The sequence below is a fragment of the Leguminivora glycinivorella genome, chromosome Z (genome assembly GCF_023078275.1).
Source record: "Leguminivora glycinivorella isolate SPB_JAAS2020 chromosome Z, LegGlyc_1.1, whole genome shotgun sequence".
Classification (NCBI taxonomy): Eukaryota; Metazoa; Arthropoda; class Insecta; order Lepidoptera; family Tortricidae; genus Leguminivora; species Leguminivora glycinivorella.
Genome location: NC_062998.1, coordinates 13,949,843 through 13,975,638, shown reverse-complemented (window position 1 = coordinate 13,975,638; position 25,796 = coordinate 13,949,843). Strand labels below are relative to the sequence as shown.

At 37.0% G+C, this 25,796-nt stretch overlaps 1 protein-coding gene across 2 annotated transcripts; it reads right to left on the bottom strand.

Annotated features, from left to right (window-relative positions):
• Positions 1 to 10,014: 10,014 nt before the first annotated feature.
• On the bottom strand, positions 10,015 to 13,164 carry LOC125241469. Of its 2 annotated transcripts, XM_048149976.1 has the most exons (3): positions 12,908 to 13,164; positions 12,377 to 12,500; positions 10,015 to 11,726 (listed from the first exon to the last, which is right to left on the bottom strand). In XM_048149976.1, the coding sequence occupies exon 3, from the start codon at positions 11,707 to 11,709 to the stop codon at positions 10,357 to 10,359; it is 1,353 nt and encodes a 450-aa protein (XP_048005933.1). In that variant the 5' UTR covers positions 11,710 to 11,726; positions 12,377 to 12,500; positions 12,908 to 13,164; the 3' UTR covers positions 10,015 to 10,356. The 2 variants fall into 2 exon arrangements, with proteins under 2 accessions (XP_048005933.1, XP_048005932.1); XM_048149975.1 differs by lacking the exon at positions 12,908 to 13,164 and having other exon boundaries at positions 12,377 to 12,892.
• Between the last annotated feature and the right edge of the window lie 12,632 nt (positions 13,165 to 25,796).

Sequence of the window (25,796 nt, the reverse complement as noted above, 5' to 3'; positions counted from 1 at the left end):
GTAGGACCCCGTAGTTGTGCGTAGCAATCCAGATTCTTTTTACCTTTAGGAACTTGCTATTAGGGGTAAATTTAAGTTGATAAAACTAAGGCAGTAATATATTCACTTGAGGTATAATAAGCTGAGAGAACGTCATTTGTGAAAGAATTTAGTGCGTTGAGATAAAAGTGTGTGAGAATAGTAAAATTGTGTAAGGAATATAAATACAGGAAATATATTAAAAATAAATACAAGACATTATTTAAAATGGGGTTAATTGTTTCCGACCCACGAGTCCCTTATACGTAGGAATAATAGGTGTATAATATAATATAGCCTATTATAAGGACCTCGCTCGAGCATATGTACAAACTAGGTTGCTGGTTCAATTTATGCTTTATCAAACATTGAACAAATGGGATCCTTAGAACAAAAGTAAACTGATGTAAAGTGTCTTTGCTCTACTTAAAAATGTACTACCATAATAGTAGATATCAAATATTTAATCAAGGATCCTTTAATCCCGGTATAATTTTATATGTTTTGGGATGTTTCTGCAACCAAGTCCTCTAACGTCAGGATAGAAACTGCTCTGCCTACCCCTGGTCTATCAAGGAAACAGAATATCTATTTTGATACCCTTTATTGGGCCTATTCATTGACCTTCTTTTGATACTAAGACAAATACTTCATTGATCTAGCCTTTCGAACGACAAAACCCCAGACTCACACGCCATCCCATATATATATTTTGGTTCGGCCATAGCCATCGAAGGTTGTCCAAGATCACAAAATATAAATTCTATATGCGTGCAATTTCCCACGTTCCGAGTATAGTGGTCCATTGCTTGACATCGTGTTTCACTAGTCAATGCTAGAATTGTTTGGTCTCCCAGACAACGTTATCGTTAACCATATTATGAAAATGGAATGATGATTCCAAAGTCTGCCAATCTCGAGGCCAGTGTCAATGATTCAACTTTTGTGAACAATCTTATTTTTATATCAATGATTCTCCTTGATAGCGACAGGATCCTAACATCCATAGATGTCCTATGCCTCCCTAGTATTTAGTTTTAGTATTAATTCCCACAAGTTATCCTTTAACTCTAATAAAGTTTACATGTTATGAACAATAAATAAAGTTATTAATCCTACTTTCATTGGAATAGCAAAATTATTTTACTTAGGAGTGAGACTATAGTATGGAGATCCTTCTAATCACCCAAAGAGATTCTAGCTAATAGAAGTGTATATACATAAAGTAAATATGTGTAATATTTTATGTATCTATTTTGTTTCATGTAGTAGTCATATTAGAGATATTCAGATCTCAATCAATAATATTCCAAATTAACCGTTAGAGTTAATTGTATGTAATAAATAAATTGAAATTTGTACGTCTTTAAATAATTACCACATAAATATAACATTCATGAATATCTTGTTCATATGAAATGAATAAGTACCAATATTAAAATTTATCACCTTCAGATAATAGCATTAATCTAAAATTACAAATATAAACACATTCAAAATAAACAATCTGGACACTTACTTGTAGTCTTCAAGTCTAATTTACCAAGATACCTTCTCGCCAGTCTCCAACCTCTCAATGCTCGTGCCTCAAGTCCGCTTCCTTCTTAAACTACTGATGTGTTCCCTTCAATGCTCCCTAGTCGAATGACTTCACCAATTCTTCTGAAGTGAGCACCTCAACGTTCCCTAGCCGACTGCCCTCTCTGACGCTGCGCTCTGAGTTTTATTGTCCCGATTTTAACGCATGCGCTGTGTTGTTTTATGGCAAATAATGTCTGATTTCGCCAGTTGTGCCTAAAACGCCTATTGTGCCGGTTTTGCCTATTGTGCCTAAAACGCCTATTGTGCCGATTTTGCCTATTGTGCCTAAAACGCCTATTGTGCCGGTTTTAATTCCGAGAATTTCTATTTTTAATTTGTTGGAATTCCATTTCGTATGTAAGTTGTTTTCGTTTTATTTATTTGCAATTTTTAAGTTTTTATCTCTGTATGCATTTGTTTCTAAGCATAATTATTATAGTTATATCTTATGATTTGAACCGAGGACTGTGTGGTCCGTTACAAGCAGATTCGGAATTTGTCCTAACTAAAAGAGCAAATAATTATAAATAGTAAGCGCGATTTTTTTCTATTGGCTCGATTAATTAAGACAACCCGCCAGCGGCGAATCCGCGAACTTTCAAGCTTTTATCGTCTGCACTCTGCAGAGCTGCGGTCTTTGTCATATTTTGGGGTATTTTGATTTCACAGGGCGCCTATGTTCCCGATTTTTAGGCCTTATATTTCGCCATCACTTTTATTTTTATAATAATGCTTAAGAGTTAATTAAAAGATTAACTGCGGACTCGGTCGTCACCGTCGGGACGCCCATTTCGGTATTTTGCCACTAAGTGATCTGAGTGCTTTGAAATTCGCTCACCATCTGCTGCGACTCACAAACTTGCGCCTGCCTGAGACGTTTTGCGTCTTTGGCTTTATGAGGAACTCCGCTTTGGACTATCGGGTAGACTCATATTTTTGCATTTGGATAGCGACGTAACTTTGCCGTTCGCCGCACAATGTGGTTCGTCAAGGGCTAGAATCCTCCTTTTACGGCGCCCCAGCAACAGCGCCCTTATGAATGGCAATATGGCAATATTTCCACTTAATCTGAATTACAAATCTAGATTTTCAATAGGTGGATTAATTTCCGAATCCTCTCGCCATTTTGTGATATGTGCGCGCCTACGCAACGTATAATTTTTTGTATGGATTTTTCCACATTCTCGATTTTGGCGCCACCTTACCATGTGGCGCCTAGAGCGGCCGCTCCACTCGCTCTACCCTTAATTCGGCCCTGCCTAAGGGGGGGGGGGGTTGAACCCCCTGAACCCCCCCTTATATACGTCCTTGATTCCGGGACATGTTTAGAAATACTAATCTCATAATTTTACGTTAGATATGTTCTCATAAGCGTGGAATGTTATTTATGTTCGGTTCCATTTCGCGGAATGAGCGTAATCTGCCCTGAGGCTGCAAATCAAAGAATGACATCATAAAATTACGGCCGTACCAACAGAACAGATTTTCTGTATTGATGCGTGTATACTTCGATAACGATATTGGCGGTAATTAATTTGTTTTAAATAAATCAGTTTAGCAAGGTAAGTAAAAATCAGTACTTAGATACCTATAGATAGTTTTATTAACTTAGTATTTTTAGGGTTCCGTACCTCAAAGAGGAAAAACGGAACCCTTATAGGATCACTCGCGTGTCTGTCTGTCCCTCTGTCACAGCCGATTTCTCCGAAAGTACTGGACCGATTTACTTGAAATTTGGCACACATATGTAAACCTGTGGCCCAAAGACGGACATGTAATTTAATTAAATGAAATTTAATCACAGGGGCCACTTTTGGGGGGTAACATTGAAAATTAAAAATCAAAGTTATTAAAACTATATTGTGTTACATATATATCAAATGAAAGAGCATTTTATAAGCATTTGAAGTATATTTTTTTTATTTTTTTTATTTTGGTAACTTAGAAGTAATTTAAGAAAATACGCAAAAAATGACCATTCCCCCCCCCTTATCTCCGAAATTACTTAGCGTAAAATTTTCAAAAAAATACACAGGATAGCCCTCTACCTGTAGATTACAGGAAAACCTATTAGAAATCTACAGTCAAGCGTAAGTCGGACTTAAGAGAAAAAAACTCAGATTACGAATTTCACTCACTGCCGCTGCAAGTAGTTACTAAACGTCTTAAAATGTTGTAATCGCGTTGGACAGGTATAAAGAAATTAATTTCGGTTTCGTTTGTTATAGAAATTGTTAAAAAGAAAAAATCATTTTCCAAAATGACTTAAGTTCCTACTAAAAAAGAGGCGCTTAAGACCGTTTAGAACTTCACTGACCATAATATTGCCCACATAGGTCCAAAAAAAGGTGTATATATACGAAAACAAAAAAATTGTGCCATCGACAACCAAAATCAGAAGTCCATTTTGCTCTATCTCTTATCGTTTCCGAAATATACGCGAAATCTAAGTACGAAATTTAATGTACGTTGCCATTACATTTCGTCAGGCGCTTATGACCTGTTTGTATGGAAATGTCGAAATCCGACTCGCACTTGACCAATTTTCATAGAAAGTTGTGTTTTATTATAGTTTTGAAGGAAGTTTCTTGTTTTTAACCACCAACGCAAAAACGACGGAGTGTTTTATAATAATTTAAGGTTTGACGCTTGACATGTCTGTCTGTGGCATCATAGCTCCGAACGAATCAATCGATTTTGACTTAGTTTTTAATGTTTAAGGTGAATTCGACGACAGTTTTTTTTGTACCACGTAGGTGGGAAACAGGCATACGGTCTGCCTGATGGAAAGCGGTCACTGTAACCTATGGACGCCTGCCACTCAAGGAGTGGCACATGTGCGTTGACGACTCATTAGAAACTTGTACAAACCTGTAGGTACTTAGAAGGGGCCTGGGTGCCGACGACTCAAAGGACAATCTATTCTCCTAATTAGTTCCGTAGGTCCTCCCTCGTTGAGCTCTGGCTGCCTTACTCACCGGCAGGAACAATGACTTTACGCTCTGTCTTGCGTGAGCGACGGGCGACGCGACGCGATGCGACGGCGATGGCTCAAGGTCATCACGTATCCATCGCGCGAAACTTCGGCACTAGCATTTGGTGATTAGAATCAGAAGATTCGCCAACTTTCACAATGTGCAAATGGTCTAGCGGGTTTGACTTCTAGGTGGAACCGTTTGCGCCATGAGTGTCGTGAGTTCGAATCTCCGCTCACGCAATCTTTTTGCATTTTTATTTACTTTTTTCTTTTATGTTCTACTAGCTTTTGCCCGCGGCTTCTCTTGAAAGACGGACAAACAAACAGACACACACACACTTTCCAGTTTAATCAGTATGGATTATTTGATTTTATTTACCTGCTTATTTCTTTCTCTAAGATTCTACTTTCTTATTTTTTTTAAGAACTCCGGGTTTTATACTAACAAGGAAAGTTTTAAGTAGCACACAATAATACTGCATTTTGTTTTTATTAACTTAATGTTTATTTTAATCCATACTAATATTATAAACGGGAAAGTGTGTGTGTGTCTATTTATTTGTCCGTCCTTCACGGCAAAACTGAGCGACGAATTAACGTATACTATTTACTTATAACGAATGCTATTTACTTAATGATGAAATGAAAAAATGTCATACAGTGTAACCCAGTGTTTTTTAATGCTGCCATCTAGTGTCGACTGGCATAACCACTACACTAAGAGCCCTTATTCCTTAGAGCGTTCATCAATTTGGTGAAATAGCCATTGATAGATGGCGTTGGCGCTCGGTACGCGAGCCACCGGTAACGCAACACACAGGCAAGAATGATCTTGATAGTTTTGAATTTAATTGCTAGTAACAATTCTTTTGGTTTCATGTGTTAACTTTTTTGTAAAGTTTACAAGAGATAAGAATATATTATTATTATATGGTACCTACTAATTGTAAGTAACTTAAAATAAACAGTTTCAAAGAGCTGAGCTGTGTGCAAAAAATTACGTGTGTTATTGGCCCGGCTAATGAGATCAAACATGGTCGAGTTACGATAAGTAGAATAGCAGTTCTGTTATTCATTTCCTGACTCGATCATGTGACCTTGGACATCATCGAGATCGACGCTGCTCATCAGTCCAAATGTAATAAGCCCAAACATAGTGGAGTTATAATGAGTAAAATAGCAGTTTTGTTGACCATATCCTGACTCCACCATGAAAACCAGAACCTCATCCTGGGGGCCGGTTTTTGAATCTCACATATGGGATTTGTCACTAAAATACCGGTTGAAAACAGTGAATTGCTTAGTATTTTCAGTGACAATTTTCTGAATTCGAACGCGTGAGACTCAAAAATCGGTCCCCTCCCCTGGTCCCGAAATATAATAATAATTCAAACTCTCATCAGATTTCAAGTAAAATTTCTTGGATAAAATTGCATGTGTAAAAATCAGGCGGACCGTATGCCTGTTTGCCACCAACAGGATCAAAATTTGTTTAGTCGCAGTACCTATACAGCACTTCTCAGAACTATCTAGCTGCTTACGCTTACAAGAGCACGGTGCGCCGGACTATCGAACGTAGGTCCACTTGTATCGACTCTGATACAAAACGTTTCTTGCCTGAGCTCTCATTTGCTTGTGAGTTTGGGAGAACAATTTCAGTCCTAGATAATGAGGTACAATTCTACCTTTGACCTGACATGTACATCATTTTAGTAATATAACAAATCATCATCATCTGCTTCGCTAACATTGTTGAGATAAGAGGTTGGTTACACTGAGAAGGAAATGATTCATACCTTGAACTGAAGATATGATCTCGGTGGCTCTCTCGCCCATAAGCTCTCAGCACAGCTGATAGCTTCCACCGGATTATATGCCACCACCTGTATAGAAAATAGTTTTATGACCATGGGTCACTAAGGTACACAACCTATGTATTTATAACATGAACAATTGTTATTATAGTAATACCAAGAATATATTGAAGTATTATGATTGTTATTGTTTTACTATCTCAATCAATTGGGAAACTATCCTGAGGACTTAGTCCTTATTATTCCTTATCTATATGAGAATTATGATATATGTGAATGTATTTATGTTGTAGAATTATATTAGCATAGTTACTGGCTCATAGCATGAACCGATCTGGGTTTAAAATAATAATAATAATATGACTTGTAAACATGGTATGATATATCCATATATTGGATTTATTAAGATTGGTTATAACGCATAATATGATCATATTCGTATGTCAACACATAAGTAATTGCACAGGTTGCAACACAACGTTACGCATTCGTTCAATATCCGTAAGAAGGCTACACAGCCTCATACTCTAAGGGTAATCCCTCTATTTCGTCACTGACCATGGTCAAGGCAACTCAGCCTCTATATCAAGGATCAAATCCTCTTTCACTTCGGCCGTAGCCAGGCAAACATAGCCTCTATATAAAAGGATAAATCCTCTTTCACTTCGGCCGTAGCCAGGCAAACATAGCCTCTATATAAAAGGATAAATCCTCCTTCACTTCGGCCGTAGCCAGGCAAACATAGCCTCTATATAAAAGGATAAATCCTCTTTCACTTCGGCCGTAGCCAGGCAAACATAGCCTCTATATAAAAGGATAAATCCTCTTTCTTATTATAGGCCGCAGCCTCTCGACAAGTACGCAAGTGAGACAAACAGGTTAAGGGCAAACGATATTCTCCTCTCTCGCCAAACTCATGTACATCATCTTCACCTCAGGTTAACTTTTAAGGTATATTAATTATAGTGATTATTAAGCACATTAGTCTCAAATAAAGATAAGCAGCTCAAACTCAAATAAGACAGATCTCTCGTTCTAAATGGAGATCATGATGAAGAAAATAAATATGTGAATGGGACAACCATGTCCTCTTTTATTTCTTTTATACTCAAACTATACTTAGCTTTTGGAGAGCCGAAGGGAAGATGCATGTGGCTTTCACGAGGCACTTTATTTATAACTTTTATATCGCACGTTCCCAAACTAACTTTGACACACAAAGATGGCGCAATCAAAAAGGAAAAGGAAACGTTAGCTTACCATAGACTAATTTGAAGCTGTCATATGTGTTGCCTGTTGAAATATGTACACATCGCGGGAGTCCGCGACACACCCGCCGAGCGAGCTATAACGATGCAGTAAGTGTGGTCATCAGATGGCGGGTCCACTCTCGGATTTTTCCCTAGCTTGGACCGCCGCAGCCCTCATTTGCCTTTCATTGTCAGACTGGTTTACTTCTGACTCATAGTTTTCATCAGCCATATCAGCCTCTAAGTTTATATTATCACATTTATGCTCTATGTTTGACTCTATCATATCTTTGTCTGTATTTGGAACGTTGAGGTTCTCCTCTGTCATCTCATTGCTATGTGCCGTGTCCACGTCCATGCTGTCAACTGTGTCGAGCTCCATTTCTAGTTGTACATCGGGATAAAACTCTCTTTGTATCACTGAAAAATCTGTACTTTCTTCTAATTTCATTTCTTTTATCCTTGTTGTAGGTTCTTCCTCTAATTGATGATTAGACAAATTGTTAGGTGTTGGAACATCTTCTACTTCCAAAGGGTATAAGTGTAATAAGGATCTCGTAAATGTACCATTGTCGATCTTCACTCGAGCGACTCTACATAATCCATCAGCTCCTTTAATTAATTCAACGATCTTCCCTACTTTCCAGTTCTCTCTGTTCTTAGTATCACCTTTCATTTGTACAATGTCCCCAACACATGGTTCATTGTGAGTTTTAACTCTGGGTTGTTTGGTTGAATTTTTGTAACGTTCTCTTAAGCTAAGCAGATACTGATTCATGAACATGTCCTTGTATTCTCTCATGATAGTCTCACCACGTCTCCAACCTTCTATGAGTTGTTGTTTGGTTGTAGTGGCGTTAACGGGTGTTTCCTTCATTGACATCTGTAGTCCTAGACATTTTCCCGGTGTCAAGAAGTCTGCTGGTTTCAATACATGTTCCAAACCAGTACCTACGTAGGTTAATGGTCTTGTGTTGACGACACTTTCCACTTCTTTAAGAACGGTTAGTAGTTGGGTATCGTTCAATAGATGTTTCTGTAGTGTTCGTTTAAGACAGTGCTTGGTAACACCCACTAATCTTTCGTATACGCCCCCATGCCATGGGGCCAGCTGAGGGATGAATTTCCATTGTATATTTTCCTCTGTTAAACTTTTAGTTGTCATTAGTTCAGATAGTAGTTTGAATTGAAGTGCGTTGTCTGTTACAATCAGAGTAGGAACACCTCTGGTAGCCATGAATCTTTTAAATGCTAGTAAACATTCTTCTGCTGTCATGTCTTTTACTAGCTCCAAATGTATAGCACGAACGACTAAGCAAGTGAGTAAGCAAATCCATCGTTTTTGTTGAGTTTCTTCTTTAACATACATTGGTCCAAAGTAATCTACACCTACATATGTATATGCTGTCTCATACTTTACTCTTTCAGGTGGTAAAGCAGGAGTTTCTGGTAAGGAGTAGGGTCCTCCGCCATGTTTCACACATTGCTGGCATTTACGGATATATTTTTGTACTTGTGCTCTTCCTTGTGGAATCCAAAAGCGTTGTCTGATTATATCAAGGGTGTGAGGTATACCAACATGATAGTTGTTCTCATGTGCTTTCCTTATAACATTTGTAGTGTAATCACAATCTTTGGGCAGAAGAATTGGGTGCTTTGCATCATACGATAAATCGGAGTGTGTCAGACGACCGTCGCATCGAAGGATTCTGTCCACATCTTTAAATAATCCTAGGTTACGGGTAAGACTGGTCTCCTTGTTATCGACTTCATCTGGATAATATTGTTTCTGTATACTTCTTATTTCTTGTGTTTCTGAGTTTACTCTGTTATCTGTATTGTTTGTCTGTGTTGTTGTACGAATATCTTTAATTTTTGATTGATGCTTCTGATGTTTGTTCAAGTGACTATTCTTTTTAAACTGATTTTCTTTATCTAGGTTCATTTCATTTTCATGTATTGTTTCTTTCGACAGACCCTCCCCCTCGAAAAAGGAGAGGTGTCGTACGGGTGGGCATGGCCAGTTGCTAGAGTCCTTTTCTAAGTCCCAGTTCAGACCAAGAGTTTTCACAGTTTTATCTGTAGTCGCATCTGTTATATTTTGCATAAATTCTTTAGAGTTAGAACTCCACTCTCTAAGGTTCATTGATATTTGCTTGAATACGTCTTTGCTGTCTTTATACAGTTTTGTTGCTTCTTCGACGCTGTTTGTTCCTGTCAAAACGTTATCTACATATATATTGTTGGCTAGATTTTTTAGTTTGTCATTGTCGGATCTGGATAGGTGCATTTTGATTGTAGCATTTAATAAAAATGGGCTTGATATAATTCCGAAAGGTACTCGTGTAAATCTTAAATGTATGAGATTCTCTTTCACTGCTGGTTTGGATACATCTTTTAACCATAAAAATCTTGTGACATCTCTGTCATTATCATTCAGGCCTATCTGTAGAAAAGCCTTTTCTACATCAGCGGTTATTCCAATTTTGTGGCATCTAAATTTCATTAACAAATTACATGAATTTTCTATCATTATACTATCTTTTTTCAGGCAGACATTCTGACAACTTGAATAATGAATCAGGTGATTAATGATTATTTGTATAATACATTCTAACAAAACTCTGTATATTTTCATGAAGTTATCATGTCTTATGTTGTTTAATTGTTTACTACAGTTGTTTGAAAATGGTTGTTTATCTTGATTTTTTGTTGTTTAAGTAGACGTAGTCGTGGTATTTTGCAGTTCTTTGTCAGGGCATAATGCTCTGTTATGTCGGTTTCTTGCCCCACAATAATGGCAGACATGTGTTGTTCTGCAGGTGTTTTGTCTGTGACCATATTTAAAACATATGAAGCAGCGGTCAGATAACTTGCCTTTTCTCTCAGCTAAAGTTGTAAAGCGCGGACAACTATCATTGAAATGATCACCGTGACAAAATATACAATCTTTCCTGTCTCGCTTTTTAGGTGGATATTGATTTCTTGATTCGTTATTTGCTTCATACGGTCTCTTCCTTCTGTCTACGCTAGAAAATGTTGATGTACCCGTTTCGGTTTGGATGGGCTTCCCTCTAGGTTTCATATTATATTTATTTTTAAATTTCCTTTCACCAGTGAATTTCCTCAAATGTTTATTATTATCCTTAACTTTATTATCTTTCACGTGTAACGTTTCAGTGGTGAAGGTAGGTTCTATATTTTTATCCTCTGCATTAATTCTATCAACATCCTCCTTTGCCGTTATGATAGCGTTTAACTGTTTCCTTATCTCTTCTGTGGATTCAGTTTTCAACTTCAGTTTCAACTCATAAATCACATCTTCAGGAAATTTTTCCATGAAAAGGAACCTTAAGTTATTCTTATTAGTGTCTTCTCCTAGGGATTGCAATACTCTAAGGTGTCTTTCTAATTCATCTAATGTTTTCCTGCAATCTTGAGGCTTCATCGCTTTCTTAACTTTATATAGGGAGGAGTAATGAGCGTCAATAATCTGTATTCTATTACCATATCTTTCTTTAAGTGTATCTACGGCTATTTTATAATTTTCGTTTGTGGTTTCCAAACCGTCAATTATGATTTTTGCTTCACCCTTCAAGGAAGCCTTAAGATAAAGAAACTTATCCACATCTCTCAAGTTTCTTTGATCAATGTTGGAACTGAACTGGTCCCAAAATTGGGTCCACTCTAGGACATTGCCATGGAAAGACACAAGCTCTAATTCCGGTAGCTTACTTCTATTCTTAACAGGGTCGGACTTAACTTGGCCTTGTTCTTTAATGGACTGTATTCTGGCATTAAGTTCAGCTAAAATTTCCTCGCCTTGTAATTGCATCTCTGTTAAGGTCGAGACCTCATCAGGGTTCGGATCAGTACTTGTATTAAAATACTGATAGAGATCACTCTGAAATTTCCCCAGCGTTGACTGTAACTTGGAGGCAATGATAGCGGCTTGTTCCACTTCATTACCTTCCCATGGACGACACGCACATAGCTCTGATGCTTTCGCTTGATGCTCTTTTATACTATTGGCAAATGTTCTAAGACGCTTCAATAATATGATGTCCATCGTGTTCTTTCTTTATTCTGAAAACGCATTTTGAGACAAATCAACTTAACATGTCAAAATTAATTAAAGTAGTAAGGCATTTTATAAGTTTTTTATTTAATGTGCAAATCATAAATAATTTGGAGTAATTGACAGGTAAGTATTGTAGGTATAAGAATTTATTTTTAATTATTTTATTTTATTTTAAGTATAGATGGTACGACTTGACCTCTATAATGATGATGATGAACTGAATTGTGTGTAAATCTAAATAGTCTCTGTCAATAATAACTTATCCTCATCGCTAGGATCAGTACATAAACATTTATCACATATTTAATCATTTAAGTTCACATTCAATATTTATATTACCAAATATATGATTTAACGACACTCAAATTGTGACAATGTCACAGAAATGTAGAATATTCTAGGGTATTCGATGAAAATCATGGCAACAAACATTATACAGTAAATGTTGAATCACTTCATTTATTTATAATTAATCAATCACTGATTATTTTTATGAAATTAATAAAATGTTATATCATAGCTTAGCGCCATCTAGTTTCACTAGGATGTAAACGTCAACAACATCATTATCACAATGATTTTACTTTAATGAAAGAATTTTCTTTATTTTCATAAACGCAATTGACTATATTATTCAACAGTCATATTTAAATACCTGCTAATATGTGGCCAAAGGAGTTCTATTTCCTCACGCAGCCGGAGGCAGCCGAGAACTTCGTTCGGCTTTATGCCTATACTTTGTCTTCACGCCTGACTCGACGTTCGTCAGCACTCGTACGCTGTTTCAATTGAACACGAAATAAGTTGGGATTCATTTTGATTTCAATAAATAGTCATTTTAAATTCACTTAATGACCTTATCCCAACAATGTATTTAGTGTTCCGTCTCTAATTATTCCCTTCATAAGGTTACCTCATACGCCGTACGCAATACGCAATCACAATGCACATGTCATGTCGCCGGGAAAATGTATTTTTTCGCAAATATGTAACTTGGCCATGTAAATTTCAATCAATATACTCTCACGTTTCATCTCACAGGTTTTGAATCATAAAGACAAAGAAATGATCGTAATATTACATAAATAATTGCAAATAATCCTTTAAGAAAGTTTACTAGTAAGTTGTTGAAATAACACAGACTTGGTAGGCCGTAACCTAAAAGTTTCTATTTACAAACACTCACCTTTAAGCCTTATATAGTTTATTTCAAACACAATACAACACTTCCCATTCGCCGCACAACTTTATATTTATTTTAATTATTCACTCGCAAACCACTTGTTGCACAATGTTTTTCGACAGGAGTAATCGGTTCCACCATCTTGCTGTGGCCAAGGTTGTCGATAAAATTATATCGATAAATTATCGGTTTTTGCATACCGGTATTCCATGTGCTTACACTCAAGGTAAGTTACCTGTAAATACATTTCAAAAGGGGTTTCTATCGAAATCTAAATATATAAAAGAAGAAGCTGACTGACTGACTGACTGACTGACTGACTGACTGACTGACTGACTGACTGACTGACATATCAACGCACAGCCGAAACCGCTGGTCCTAGAGATTTCAAATTTGGCACGTAGGTTCCTTATATAGTGTAGAGGAGCACTAAGAAAGGATTTTCCAAAATTCACCTCCTAAGGGGGTCAAATGGGGGTTCAAAGTTTGTATGGGGAAACAAGATTAGTTTGACTATTTTATTCGAAACTTCACAGGAAGATTCCTTAAGACATATGACTGAATACGTGTTTCAGGTTTTTTGAAAATTTAACCCCTAAAAGGGTGAAAAGGGGGTGATAAAGTCAAAAAATCAATATTGGTATCGTTTTTATGGTTTATCGGGTCACTGATCACGATAAATACGACGTTTTTAAAATCTAACGAGGCGGAAGTGAAATACCTTCTCCCCTGTTGTGGTGCAATGGGGTTTAAATATATAAAAGAAGATATTGACTGACTGATTGACATATCAACACACAGCCGAAACCGCTGGTCCTAGAGATTTCAAATTTGGCACATAGGTTCCTTATATGGCGTAAAGGAGCACTAAGAAAGGATTTTTCAAAATTCTCCTCTTAAAAGGGTGAAATGGGGGTTCAAAGTTTGTATGGGGAAACAAGATTAGTTTGACTATTTTATTCGAAACTTCACAGGAAGATTCCTTAAGACATATGACTGAATACGTGTTTCAGGTTTTTTGAAAATTTAACCCCTAAAAGGGTGAAAAGGGGGTGATAAAGTCAAAAAATCAATATTGGTATCGTTTTTATGGTTTATCGGGTCACTGATCACGATAAATACGACGTTTTTAAAATCTAACTAGGCGGAAGTGAAATACCTTCTCCCCTGTTGTGGTGCAATGGGGTTTAAATATATAAAAGAAGATATTGACTGACTGATTGACATATCAACACACAGCCGAAACCGCTGGTCCTAGAGATTTCAAATTTGGCACATAGGTTCCTTATATGGCGTAAAGGAGCACTAAGAAAGGATTTTTCAAAATTCTCCTCTTAAAAGGGTGAAATGGGGGTTCAAAGTTTGTATGGGGAAACAAGATTAGTTTGACTATTTTATTCGAAACTTCACAGGAGGATTCCTAAAGACATATGACTAAATACATGTTTCAGGTTTTTTGAAAATTTGACCCCTAAAGGGGTGCAAAGGGGGTAAAGTCAAAAACACAATATGGGTATCGTTTTTATGGTTTATTGGGTCGCTGATCACGATAAATACAACGATTTTAAAATCTAATGAGGTGGAAAAGAAATTTTCTCCCCTGTTGTTGTGCAATGGGGTTAAAATATCCAAAATAGCCATAAGTATAGCTTTAGTTTTTATCTTTACTTCTGGTTCAAGAGATTTCAAATTGACACGGAAGTTCCTTAGAGGAGCACTAAGAAAGGATTTTTCAAAGTTCACCTCCTAGCATGATAATTTGACAGGGGCAAGGACAGGGACAGGGCAGGGACAGGGACAGGGACAGGGACAGGGGCAGGGACAGGGACAGGGACAGGGTCAGGGACAGGGACAGGGACAGGAACGGGATAGGGTTAGGGATAGGGATAGGGATAGGGATAGGGATAGGGATAGGGATAGGGATAGGGATAGGGATAGGGATAGGGATAGGGATAGGGATAGGGATAGGGATAGGGATAGGGATAGGGATAGGGATAGGGATAGGGATAGGGATAGGGATAGGGGGATAGGGATAGGGATAGGGATAGGGATAGGGATAGGGATAGGGATAGGGATAGGGATAGGGATAGGGATAGGGATAGGGATAGGGATAGGGATAGGGATAGGGATAGGGATAGGGATAGGGATAGGGATAGGGATAGGGATAGGGATAGGGATAGGGATAGGGATAGGGATAGGGATAGGGATAGGGATAGGGATAGGGATCGGGACCGGGACCGGGACCGGGACCGGGACCGGGACCGGGACAGGGACAGGGACAGGGACAGGGACAGGGACAGGGACAGGGACAGGGACAGGGACAGGGACAGGGACAGGGACAGGGGGACAGGGACAGGGACAGGGACAGGGACAGGGACAGGGGACAGGGACAGGGACAGGGACAGGGACAGACAGGGACAGGGACAGGGACAGGGACAGGGACAGGGACAGGGACAGGGACAGGGACAGGGACAGGGACAGGGACAGGGACAGGGACAGGGATAGGGACAGGGATAGGGATAGGGATAGGGATAGGGATAGAAATAGGGAAAGGGATAGAAATAGGGATAAAAATAGGGGACGGGGACGGGGATAGGGATAGGGGAGGAACGGGGATAAGAATAGGTATTGGGGTCGGAATAAACGGTCGGCAATCGATATCTAGGTAGTGTAAAATGCAGGTGGCTCAGTGGGAAGGGATTAGTAAGTAGGCATCGGCGAGTATCCTGCATCCGTAATAACTATTACATTCAATGTGCTGTAAGAAGATCGTTGTTTTGCTTGCCTTTTATATGTTTACGTTTGCAATAAGTATAAGCAAAATGGAAAAAATTGTAAGCGATAATGCAAGGAAGTACTTTTTACCCTACCGACCATAGCGTCGAGATACTGGCTATGTGGGTCGTATGAAGTTTCCCCAGTATAAATATTTATATAGCTAAAATACATACATATTCGTACCTACTACCTACTCTGTGGTCGCTGTGTAACAATTCTACAATCATTGCAAGAATTTCTTTAAAAACAATAGTAATATGTGTAAGGTACAGTCAGCCAAAACCGGACCGTACAGCAAATAGATCAGTTACAATGGCCCCCCAGTCGGTGAATTGCCCCGCTTTACTTTAATCGAAATAATCGCGGACAGATGTACCTACAAAGAAACCTACGGATCCAAATGAAAATCTTATTTTTTGTAAACGTTTCAATAAGAATACTTTTATTACGCGGGCGAAGCCGCGGGTAAAAGCTAGTCATCGATAAGATCTTTATTAAAACATCAAGTGTATCTTATAATATTCGATTTATTTATTACTCCGTAAAGAAAGGGCATAATTAATCAACTGAATTATGACAGTAGTGACATGTGATGAATAAAGTGTAGTATCCTTCTGATGTGAACAAATAAGTGAATCGTATCGAACAGCAGTATGCTCGATAATCATAACCTCAAATTTAAGCATTTCTAAAGTGTCATTATGTTCGCCATTGAATCAAAATCTTGATATAGAATAGTTAAACAGTTATATTATTAAATCTCTGGTTTTCTATTGAAATTGCAAGCATAAACTTTCAATCAAGTGCAAATTGTAAACAATTTGTCACTCACAAGATGTAAATGACAGTAAATTTTTTAAGTGATTTTAATTATTTTCTAAGTTTTATTTGATCTTTAACATTTCTTCAATATTCTTTTTGGTTAAAGTATCGATATCTGAAATAATCGTTATTCTATTTTATGCTATAGTGTACAATAATTATCGATATGAAATTTGCCGACATCGACATGTCTACATCACTTTCGCAAAATAAATTTCGTAATATTATAATTATTTAGTTTTTATGTTACAAATTCATGATTTTTGAACAAATACGTGTTTTATAAGGTAATTAGGGTTTCAAAGATATAAATCACACGCAGATTTCAATGGTATTTCCTTACGCGGGAAATTCAAAAATGTAAGGTGACGCTTATAGTTTACAACACACAATCAATAGGTGGCAGCACTTTGTATGAATCACAACGATCACAGGGCAACCTTTAACCTCTTAAAGTTTGTATTTAGTACAAATTTGGTAAATCATTTGTGAAACAGTTTCATAAATTTGTAATCATATCCAAGACACTCTACCACCAATTTTTGTATCGACTCTGATACAAAACGTTTCTTGCCTGAGCTCTCATTTGCTTGTGAGTTTGGGAGAACAATTTCAGTCCTAGATAATGAGGTACAATTCTACCTTTGACCTGACATGTACATCATTTTAGTAATATAACAAATCATCATCATCTGCTTCGCTAACATTGTTGAGATAAGAGGTTGGTTACACTGAGAAGGAAATGATTCATACCTTGAACTGAAGATATGATCTCGGTGGCTCTCTCGCCCATAAGCTCTCAGCACAGCTGATAGCTTCCACCGGATTATATGCCACCACCTGTATAGAAAATAGTTTTATGACCATGGGTCACTAAGGTACACAACCTATGTATTTATAACATGAACAATTGTTATTATAGTAATACCAAGAATATATTGAAGTATTATGATTGTTATTGTTTTACTATCTCAATCAATTGGGAAACTATCCTGAGGACTTAGTCCTTATTATTCCTTATCTATATGAGAATTATGATATATGTGAATGTATTTATGTTGTAGAATTATATTAGCATAGTTACTGGCTCATAGCATGAACCGATCTGGGTTTAAAATAATAATAATAATATGACTTGTAAACATGGTATGATATATCCATATATTGGATTTATTAAGATTGGTTATAACGCATAATATGATCATATTCGTATGTCAACACATAAGTAATTGCACAGGTTGCAACACAACGTTACGCATTCGTTCAATATCCGTAAGAAGGCTACACAGCCTCATACTCTAAGGGTAATCCCTCTATTTCGTCACTGACCATGGTCAAGGCAACTCAGCCTCTATATCAAGGATCAAATCCTCTTTCACTTCGGCCGTAGCCAGGCAAACATAGCCTCTATATAAAAGGATAAATCCTCTTTCACTTCGGCCGTAGCCAGGCAAACATAGCCTCTATATAAAAGGATAAATCCTCCTTCACTTCGGCCGTAGCCAGGCAAACATAGCCTCTATATAAAAGGATAAATCCTCTTTCACTTCGGCCGTAGCCAGGCAAACATAGCCTCTATATAAAAGGATAAATCCTCTTTCTTATTATAGGCCGCAGCCTCTCGACAAGTACGCAAGTGAGACAAACAGGTTAAGGGCAAACGATATTCTCCTCTCTCGCCAAACTCATGTACATCATCTTCACCTCAGGTTAACTTTTAAGGTATATTAATTATAGTGATTATTAAGCACATTAGTCTCAAATAAAGATAAGCAGCTCAAACTCAAATAAGACAGATCTCTCGTTCTAAATGGAGATCATGATGAAGAAAATAAATATGTGAATGGGACAACCATGTCCTCTTTTATTTCTTTTATACTCAAACTATACTTAGCTTTTGGAGAGCCGAAGGGAAGATGCATGTGGCTTTCACGAGGCACTTTATTTATAACTTTTATATCGCACGTTCCCAAACTAACTTTGACACACAAAGATGGCGCAATCAAAAAGGAAAAGGAAACGTTAGCTTACCATAGACTAATTTGAAGCTGTCATATGTGTTGCCTGTTGAAATATGTACACATCGCGGGAGTCCGCGACACCACTGTCTATGAGCGCTGGGCGCAGACTGAACTGAGCAGTGAGCGGGCCCGTGTCAGCAGTGTATTTTATTCGAATTTTATGTGCTTTAAAATAATAGTACATTACGATACAAGTACGTAAAAAAGGAAGTTCGAAACGAGTGGCAATAAATTAAAACACGACCGAAGGGAGTGTTTTAAATCGACACGAGTTACGAATTTCCTTTTCGCACGTGTATCGTACGACGTTTTTCAGTACAGATGAGCCTCCGAAGTTTCGACCTGGCATATAATGAACCACTTCTCGCACTAGTGCGTAAAAAACACCATCTGTACTGAAAAATATCTATCGACACAAAGGTATGTCTTATATGTATGTTTTTTTTATATGGCAACAAGAAGTTCTGGTTTAGGATAATATTATTATTTAAGAGTTACAATAAATAACGCCCCTTAAAGAGTAGTCTAATTATATTTTTTTTGTATGGGTACCTTTCCTTGTTAGTATAAAAGCCGGAGTTATTAAAAATAAAATAAAAATAAGAATGTAGATTCTTACAGAATGAAAAAAGTAAACAATCAAATAATAGAAAATAAAAGAAACAAAAATAAAACTGCAAAAGCACGCCTCAGCCGAGGTTCGATCTCACACCGCTGGCGCGGCGTCCAGACGTCGAAACCGCTAGGCTACGAGCCCGTTGTAATAACTAGTTAATTTTGTGATCCTATTCACCAAAGTCAAGTGCTAGTAGGTACATATATCGTAAGGTCATCGCACTAGTGTTTCATATTTTTAGTTCACACTTAAATTTTAATAATATCTGGGCAACCGAGCTTCGCTCGGTTCTGTTTCGTATCCTTGACATGTGTCGCCATCTAGTTCAAAAATGAATAGTACCTACATCGAGCGAAAGAATTCTCAGCCTTAACAACACAACTAGTCCACACGAGATGGCGCGCATTTCGCCACAAAAACTCAAATAGTGTATTTTCTATTCGTTTTAGCCTTGACCTGTGTCGCCATCTAGTGTTTGCAATAAATAGTACTTACATCGACCGAAAAAATCCTGTCTTAACAGTACAACTACTGCACACGAGATGGCGCGCGAAGAAAAACGCATGAAAACTCGAAAATTCGCGTTTTCCGGGACCTAAGGATAAGTTAGACCGATTTTTCACCCCCAAAAACCCCCACATAACAAATTTCTGCGAAATCGTTAGAGCGGTTTCCGAGATCGTCAGTGTAAATAAATATATATATATAAATAAATAAATATACAAGAATTGCTCGTTTAAAAGTATATATATATATATAAATAAATAAGAGGCTGGCAACCTGTCACTGCAATGTCACAGTTTCGTTTTCTTTCAACCCCTTATTTGCCAAGAGTGGCACTGAAGCTTTAGTAGTTTCATGTGTTCTGCCTACCCCTTTATAGGATACAGGCGTGATTGTATGTATGTATGTATGTATGTATAAATAAATAAATAAATATACAAGAATTGCTCGTTTAAAAGTATAAGATATTTTACGCAGACAATCTCGTATCACCGTGCACATAATCAAAGGCTGTCAATACAAGTTACAAAAGTTGTAATTTCCTTACTTTTTAGGCACATTACTCCTTTGGTCAACTTATGTTAATTTGAATATTTTGAATTTTTATTATAAGAAAATATAAAGAATGAAATGTGAGACTAGTAATCAATCGTTATTTCTCTAGTCCGACCTCTCTACGTATTGAATTTGCTTCTAAAAATCAAATAGCTTGATCGCGCGCCCATCGCCATCGCATCGCGTCGCATCGCCGTCGCGGACCGTCGCGGGCCGTCGCTTACGCAAGACACTCCCATATGAACACAGCGGTTTGATCACATCGCGTCGCTTAACATTCGCATGTTCATCGCTAGTTCGTCGCGTCGCATCGCCGTCGCGTTCCGTCGCCCACCTAAGACAAGTCCATAGAGATAGAAGGTTTGATTTCGTCGCATCGCATCGCGTCGCCGTCGCGGGTTCGTCGCTCACGCAAGACGCGGCGTAAGAAGAAGTATTGCATAGATTTCATCGAGGGAACCGGCCCCTTCCCCTTCTCTTTGTGGGGAGTAGTCACGTGCGATTTCATGACTATTGGGATAAATCGGATCAGTTTGACCCAAGGAACAATTTTGCCAACCAGCATCGCCACAGGCAAAAGTGCAAAGTCGCTGGCCTTACTTATCCTACTGGTCACCAAACACAAATATGGCAAAGGTAAAATGAGCATAGTTTGAAAATTATAAGTTCTAGCTATATACTTCCAAAGACAGTATTGTAGAGAATTTTATAGAGAATATACTTCTCTTAGACGTTATTGTTGTAGCTTTTACGGTTTTCATGGAAATATAAAAAAACTGAAAACAGGGATACAAAAGTGGGGAGGAGGGGAAAAATTGACACCTCGGCGTGTTTCTACTTCATTTTTAGGGTTCCGTAGTCAACTAGGAACCCTTATAGTTTCGCCATGTCTGTCTGTCCGTCCGTCCGTCCGTCCGTCCGTCCGTCCGCGGATAATCTCAGTAACCGTAAGCACTAGAAAGCTGAAATTTGGTACCAATACGTATATCAATCACGCCAACAAAGTGCAAAAATAAAAAATGGAAAAAAATGTTTTATTAGGGTACCTCCCCTACATGTAAAGTGGGGGCTGATATTTTTTTTCATTCCAACCCCAACGTGTGATATATTGTTGGATAGGTATTTAAAAATGAATAAGGGTTTACTAAGACCGTTTTTTGATAATATTAATATTTTCGGAAATAATCGCTCCTAAAGGAAAAAAAGTGCGTCCCCCCCCTCTAACTTTTGAACCATATGTTTAAAAAATATGAAAAAAATCACAAAAGTAGAACTTTATAAATACTTTCTAGGAAAATTGTTTTGAACTTGATAGATTCAGTAGTTTTTGAGAAAAATACGAAAAACTATGGAACCCTACACTGAGCGTGGCCCGACACGCTCTTGGCCGGTTTTTTATAACTTAAGATTTAAAAATGCTAAGTTAGTATTAGTACATATAGTTAGACCTGTTTGACCAAGTACAATTGACAACGATTTTGGTACCATACCACAAACTTCAAATTGCTAATATTAAAATGATATACGAGTTGAGCTTTGAACTTTGAACCCGCGAACTTCCAGATCGAAAGTATCACGCTTTAACCGGTAGGTTACCAGCGCATATTTTTCAGGGGAGTTTATTTAGGCAGAGGAGAGCATACATATATTATATCTCTTACGTATGCTCGTATTATTGCATGACCTGAAAATGTGTTCTGTTTTTCTCAATAGCATGTCTCAAAGGTATACACTTAATAAACATTTCCTTTCTTTGATCAGGGCCAAGATCAGCCAACTTTTAATTTAATTAGCTACGAGTACACACCGCACGGACCGAAATCAATCAATAAATAGTGACGTGGCAATCCAATAAACACGGGCAAGTCCCTAACACAATTGTTGTCGGTGGAAGTTGGCTAATCTCAATAGGCTACTCCCGAAAACTCCGCTTCCAATGTTTTCGCTCTTAATGGAGAGGCTGGCCAAAGATTATTGGAAAACTTTCTCTTTACTAATTTATGTGAACCAATATACAAGTAACGTTTGAATGTGGCTCGTGTTGATCTTTGAATCAAAAATAATTTTAAATAGAATATTCATAATTATTAGACTAACATTAAGAGAGGTTGCGCAGGATAGGGGCAGGTGGCGATCTCTCGTTTCGAAGGTCAAGATTCACTTTGGATCACTGAGCCAAAATAGTTAGTTGGTTTTAGTTAGTTATTCTAACATTAAAATTAACCTACCTACTCCTCAGTAACTAAGTAGTTCATAGATAATAATACTTACAAGATGACTCGAAATTTGTAAACAGATCCTGATACAAATTTCATTACGATAAAAGACTTAACAAAATATTAAGTACTATAAATTTGTGTGTTTGTGTACACACAGCATCTATCTAGACGTGTAATTATGAAGATTATTAATTATAATAAGCCTGTTATCATTCACCATAATATACATATTGAGTCCCTTAAGTTCGTTCGTTTGTTTAATTTTATGTCATTATCTCTGAAATGAATAATTAAATCGTATTTAAATTATGGTTTAAACATATTATAATTTATAATAAGTTCAAATGGTTACAATAAAACGTTATATTCCATTGCTATTCGTAATTCAGCAAATTTGTTAATAAATGGAATGGGAAAATGATAACCTGTCGAAAATAAAACGAATTCAACAATTTATTGCTGCGCTCTCGAACCGAGTCGCGAGTTGTTGACATCATATTAAATTGTCATTTCCAAATACGTGCTAACGTATTGGGTCGGGCAGAATAAACATTTCTACGATACATTCGGTGAAAATTGTAATAAGAAAGGTGATTATATAAGAACGCCTCCTTTAAGTCTTAATTGTTGGCAGGCAAGTATGGTCGTCGCCGTCGCGCGATAAATGATATAACATCTGGCCGTCCCTATCGCACTATTTGAAAGTGCCATAGGGATGGCCAGATGTTTTATTACTTATCACGCGACAATACATGCCTGCCTGCACTGTATATTAATAAAGCTTTTTATCAATATCTTAGGAGGTCTCATCATGGAACGAATTGAGTAGGTAATATGATGTTTTGAATAATTATTAATTATTAACACTAATATAATATTGTGTTAATACTTAATTAATATAATTATGATGAAAAAATCATAGGCAGATACTAGAATTTTTATTTTCGTTTATACTGTTTAGAATTAGTTTCTTATTCTTTAGGTATTTTAAGCTTTAAACAAACTCCAGCGTAGGAAAAATGTAGGCAATGGAAATGTTTGAACTGACCCCACGAAACAGGGCTAGCCCAGTAATATAAGTAGAGTGGGGGTCACAAGTAAAAAAAAATGTCAGTACCAGTATCTTAAGGCAAATAAACCGTTTTTAAGAGTCAGATGCAGAAGGCGTAGTCTTAGACAGGCAGCGGCTCCTACCGGCGGCCTCAACTCAACCTTCGGCAGCTTGGGCCCTGCACCGAGTTTTTACTAATGTATCTATTAAGTATTGATTTTTAAGTATGTCTATATTTTTAATAAAAGATTATAAAAGACTATAAATACCAACGTGCTTCTAATGTTCATTTGAACATTACTACGTTACATTAGGTATACATTTATGTATAATGGATTAAGAATAAGAAAATGAACTAACCCTTTTTAGCCCTTTGAAATATGTACCTACCGCTCTGCCCTGAAAGTAACCTTAATCCCCTAGGCCACCTCTTTACTCGATCCTTGAATAAATTATACTTCACCCAACATTATTCACTTGAATGGTAAAGAATTTTCTTATTTTGCTTTTATTTCGGCCTCTAATAAAACTTTATCTTTAAAAGTTATGTTTTAGGGTTCCTCTCGCAATAAATAATGATTGAGGAATTGTGCCGGTAAACCAAAATTTTATGTAGTGACTGAAATTTACAGCATTACCTACTAAAAATAATCCACATAATAGGGTGGTTTAGCCGGTTATCCGACCACCTCTGGTTGTCGGCCACCACGCAGTTAATCTACAATAACATGACAACTATATAGTATTTCTTCAAAAAATGAGGGTAGATACATAAAGTCACTTGATATTGACATGTCCTACATTTATTTTCTTGGTGACGTATTGATTCGCTCGTCAGTGTACGGAAGCAATTTGAGCAGTGTGAATGGTGGACAAATTTTTTCGAGGATACAACATTTTTTCGAGGTATGTAAACATATTGTTTTCGTGGCTTTGAGACCACTGTTGAGGTTAAAGTAGATTGTGAATAAGTTGAACTCATGTTATTTCAATTTAAATGTTCAAAATATGTAATATAATTAAATTAAATTGGGTGGTCGGGTATCTAAATGCAATTTTACAAAGATATTTAGTTGTCGGCCCCCCGGCCGAGAACGGACTTGAAGGACGTCATTTTTAATCGATTGTCTTTCCTATATTATTAGAGCAAATAAAATAAATACTTCAAAAAACACTTATTTTGAACAAAATTGATATTGCATTTAACAGCCGGCCAGATGCTTTCTTGGAAATAATTGGTTAAAAATCTGATTTATTTTTTGAAATATTTAGCGGCCGAGAACAGGCATTTTTAAAGTTGATTGTCGGCCTAGCCAATTTATGACGGCCGAGAAACAAATAATTTTAATTTAGTTGTCGGCCCTGCAATATATTCTCGACCCAGATTCAAAATAATTTGTCTTTGGGGGTCAATTAATTGCGTTGTTTGTAAGGATTATTTAAAAAAAAATGCATTTATTTATTAATAAATACAATAATATCCAATAGCAACACAACTTGTTCTTAGGTAATTATTATACTATACATTTTTGCTACAGGTGTTTTTTTACGAAAGTTACTGCTGTCTGACCTCCCCTTTTTTTACGTCGACTCCTGTCTTAACAAAATTTTCTGTCGACAAAAAATATATTATTATGTAATAATAAGTATTTCCTCAGTATTTCCTATATTTGTTCCATACAAACTATTGACATGAGCCGTAGCCTAAGGATGCCAGCAAATTCAGCGTGTCAAATGGACGTTATGGACCATTATAAACCTCATTAAATGTAAAATATTATTAAAAATACATTGTGACATTGACTATTACTTGTTTTATTCCAAAATAAATCCTGTTAGTTCTGACATAAGATTCATTTTAAAACCCTAATAACAGTGGCCGACAACTAACTAAACAAGCGGCCGAGAACCAAAAGAAGTGGTTGACAACCGGCTAAATTGCTACTTTTTCATATATGGAGCTATATAAAGAAAACTAAGTTAGTTAGTCATATTTTTTTATACCAAAAGGAAACTGTATTAAATTCTTTGCCTAAAAATCATACAATGACAAAATTTTGTCGAATATGTTGTACAGAAAATCCATTTGAATGCGTAGTTTTGCTAAACTGGCCGACAACCGGCTAATTCACCCTACCACATACCTAACTGTTATTTTTATGATATTGGTTTTCCATAAATTGAATTGCTTTGTGCAAAAAATTCTTGGCAGCAATGTAAGATATTTCATGGAACCATTAGGTTGTAAAAATATTGAAAAGGGTTACGCTGAAATATACGATATTATACGTAACAAGTTATGATGTAGTTACTTATTACAAACTTG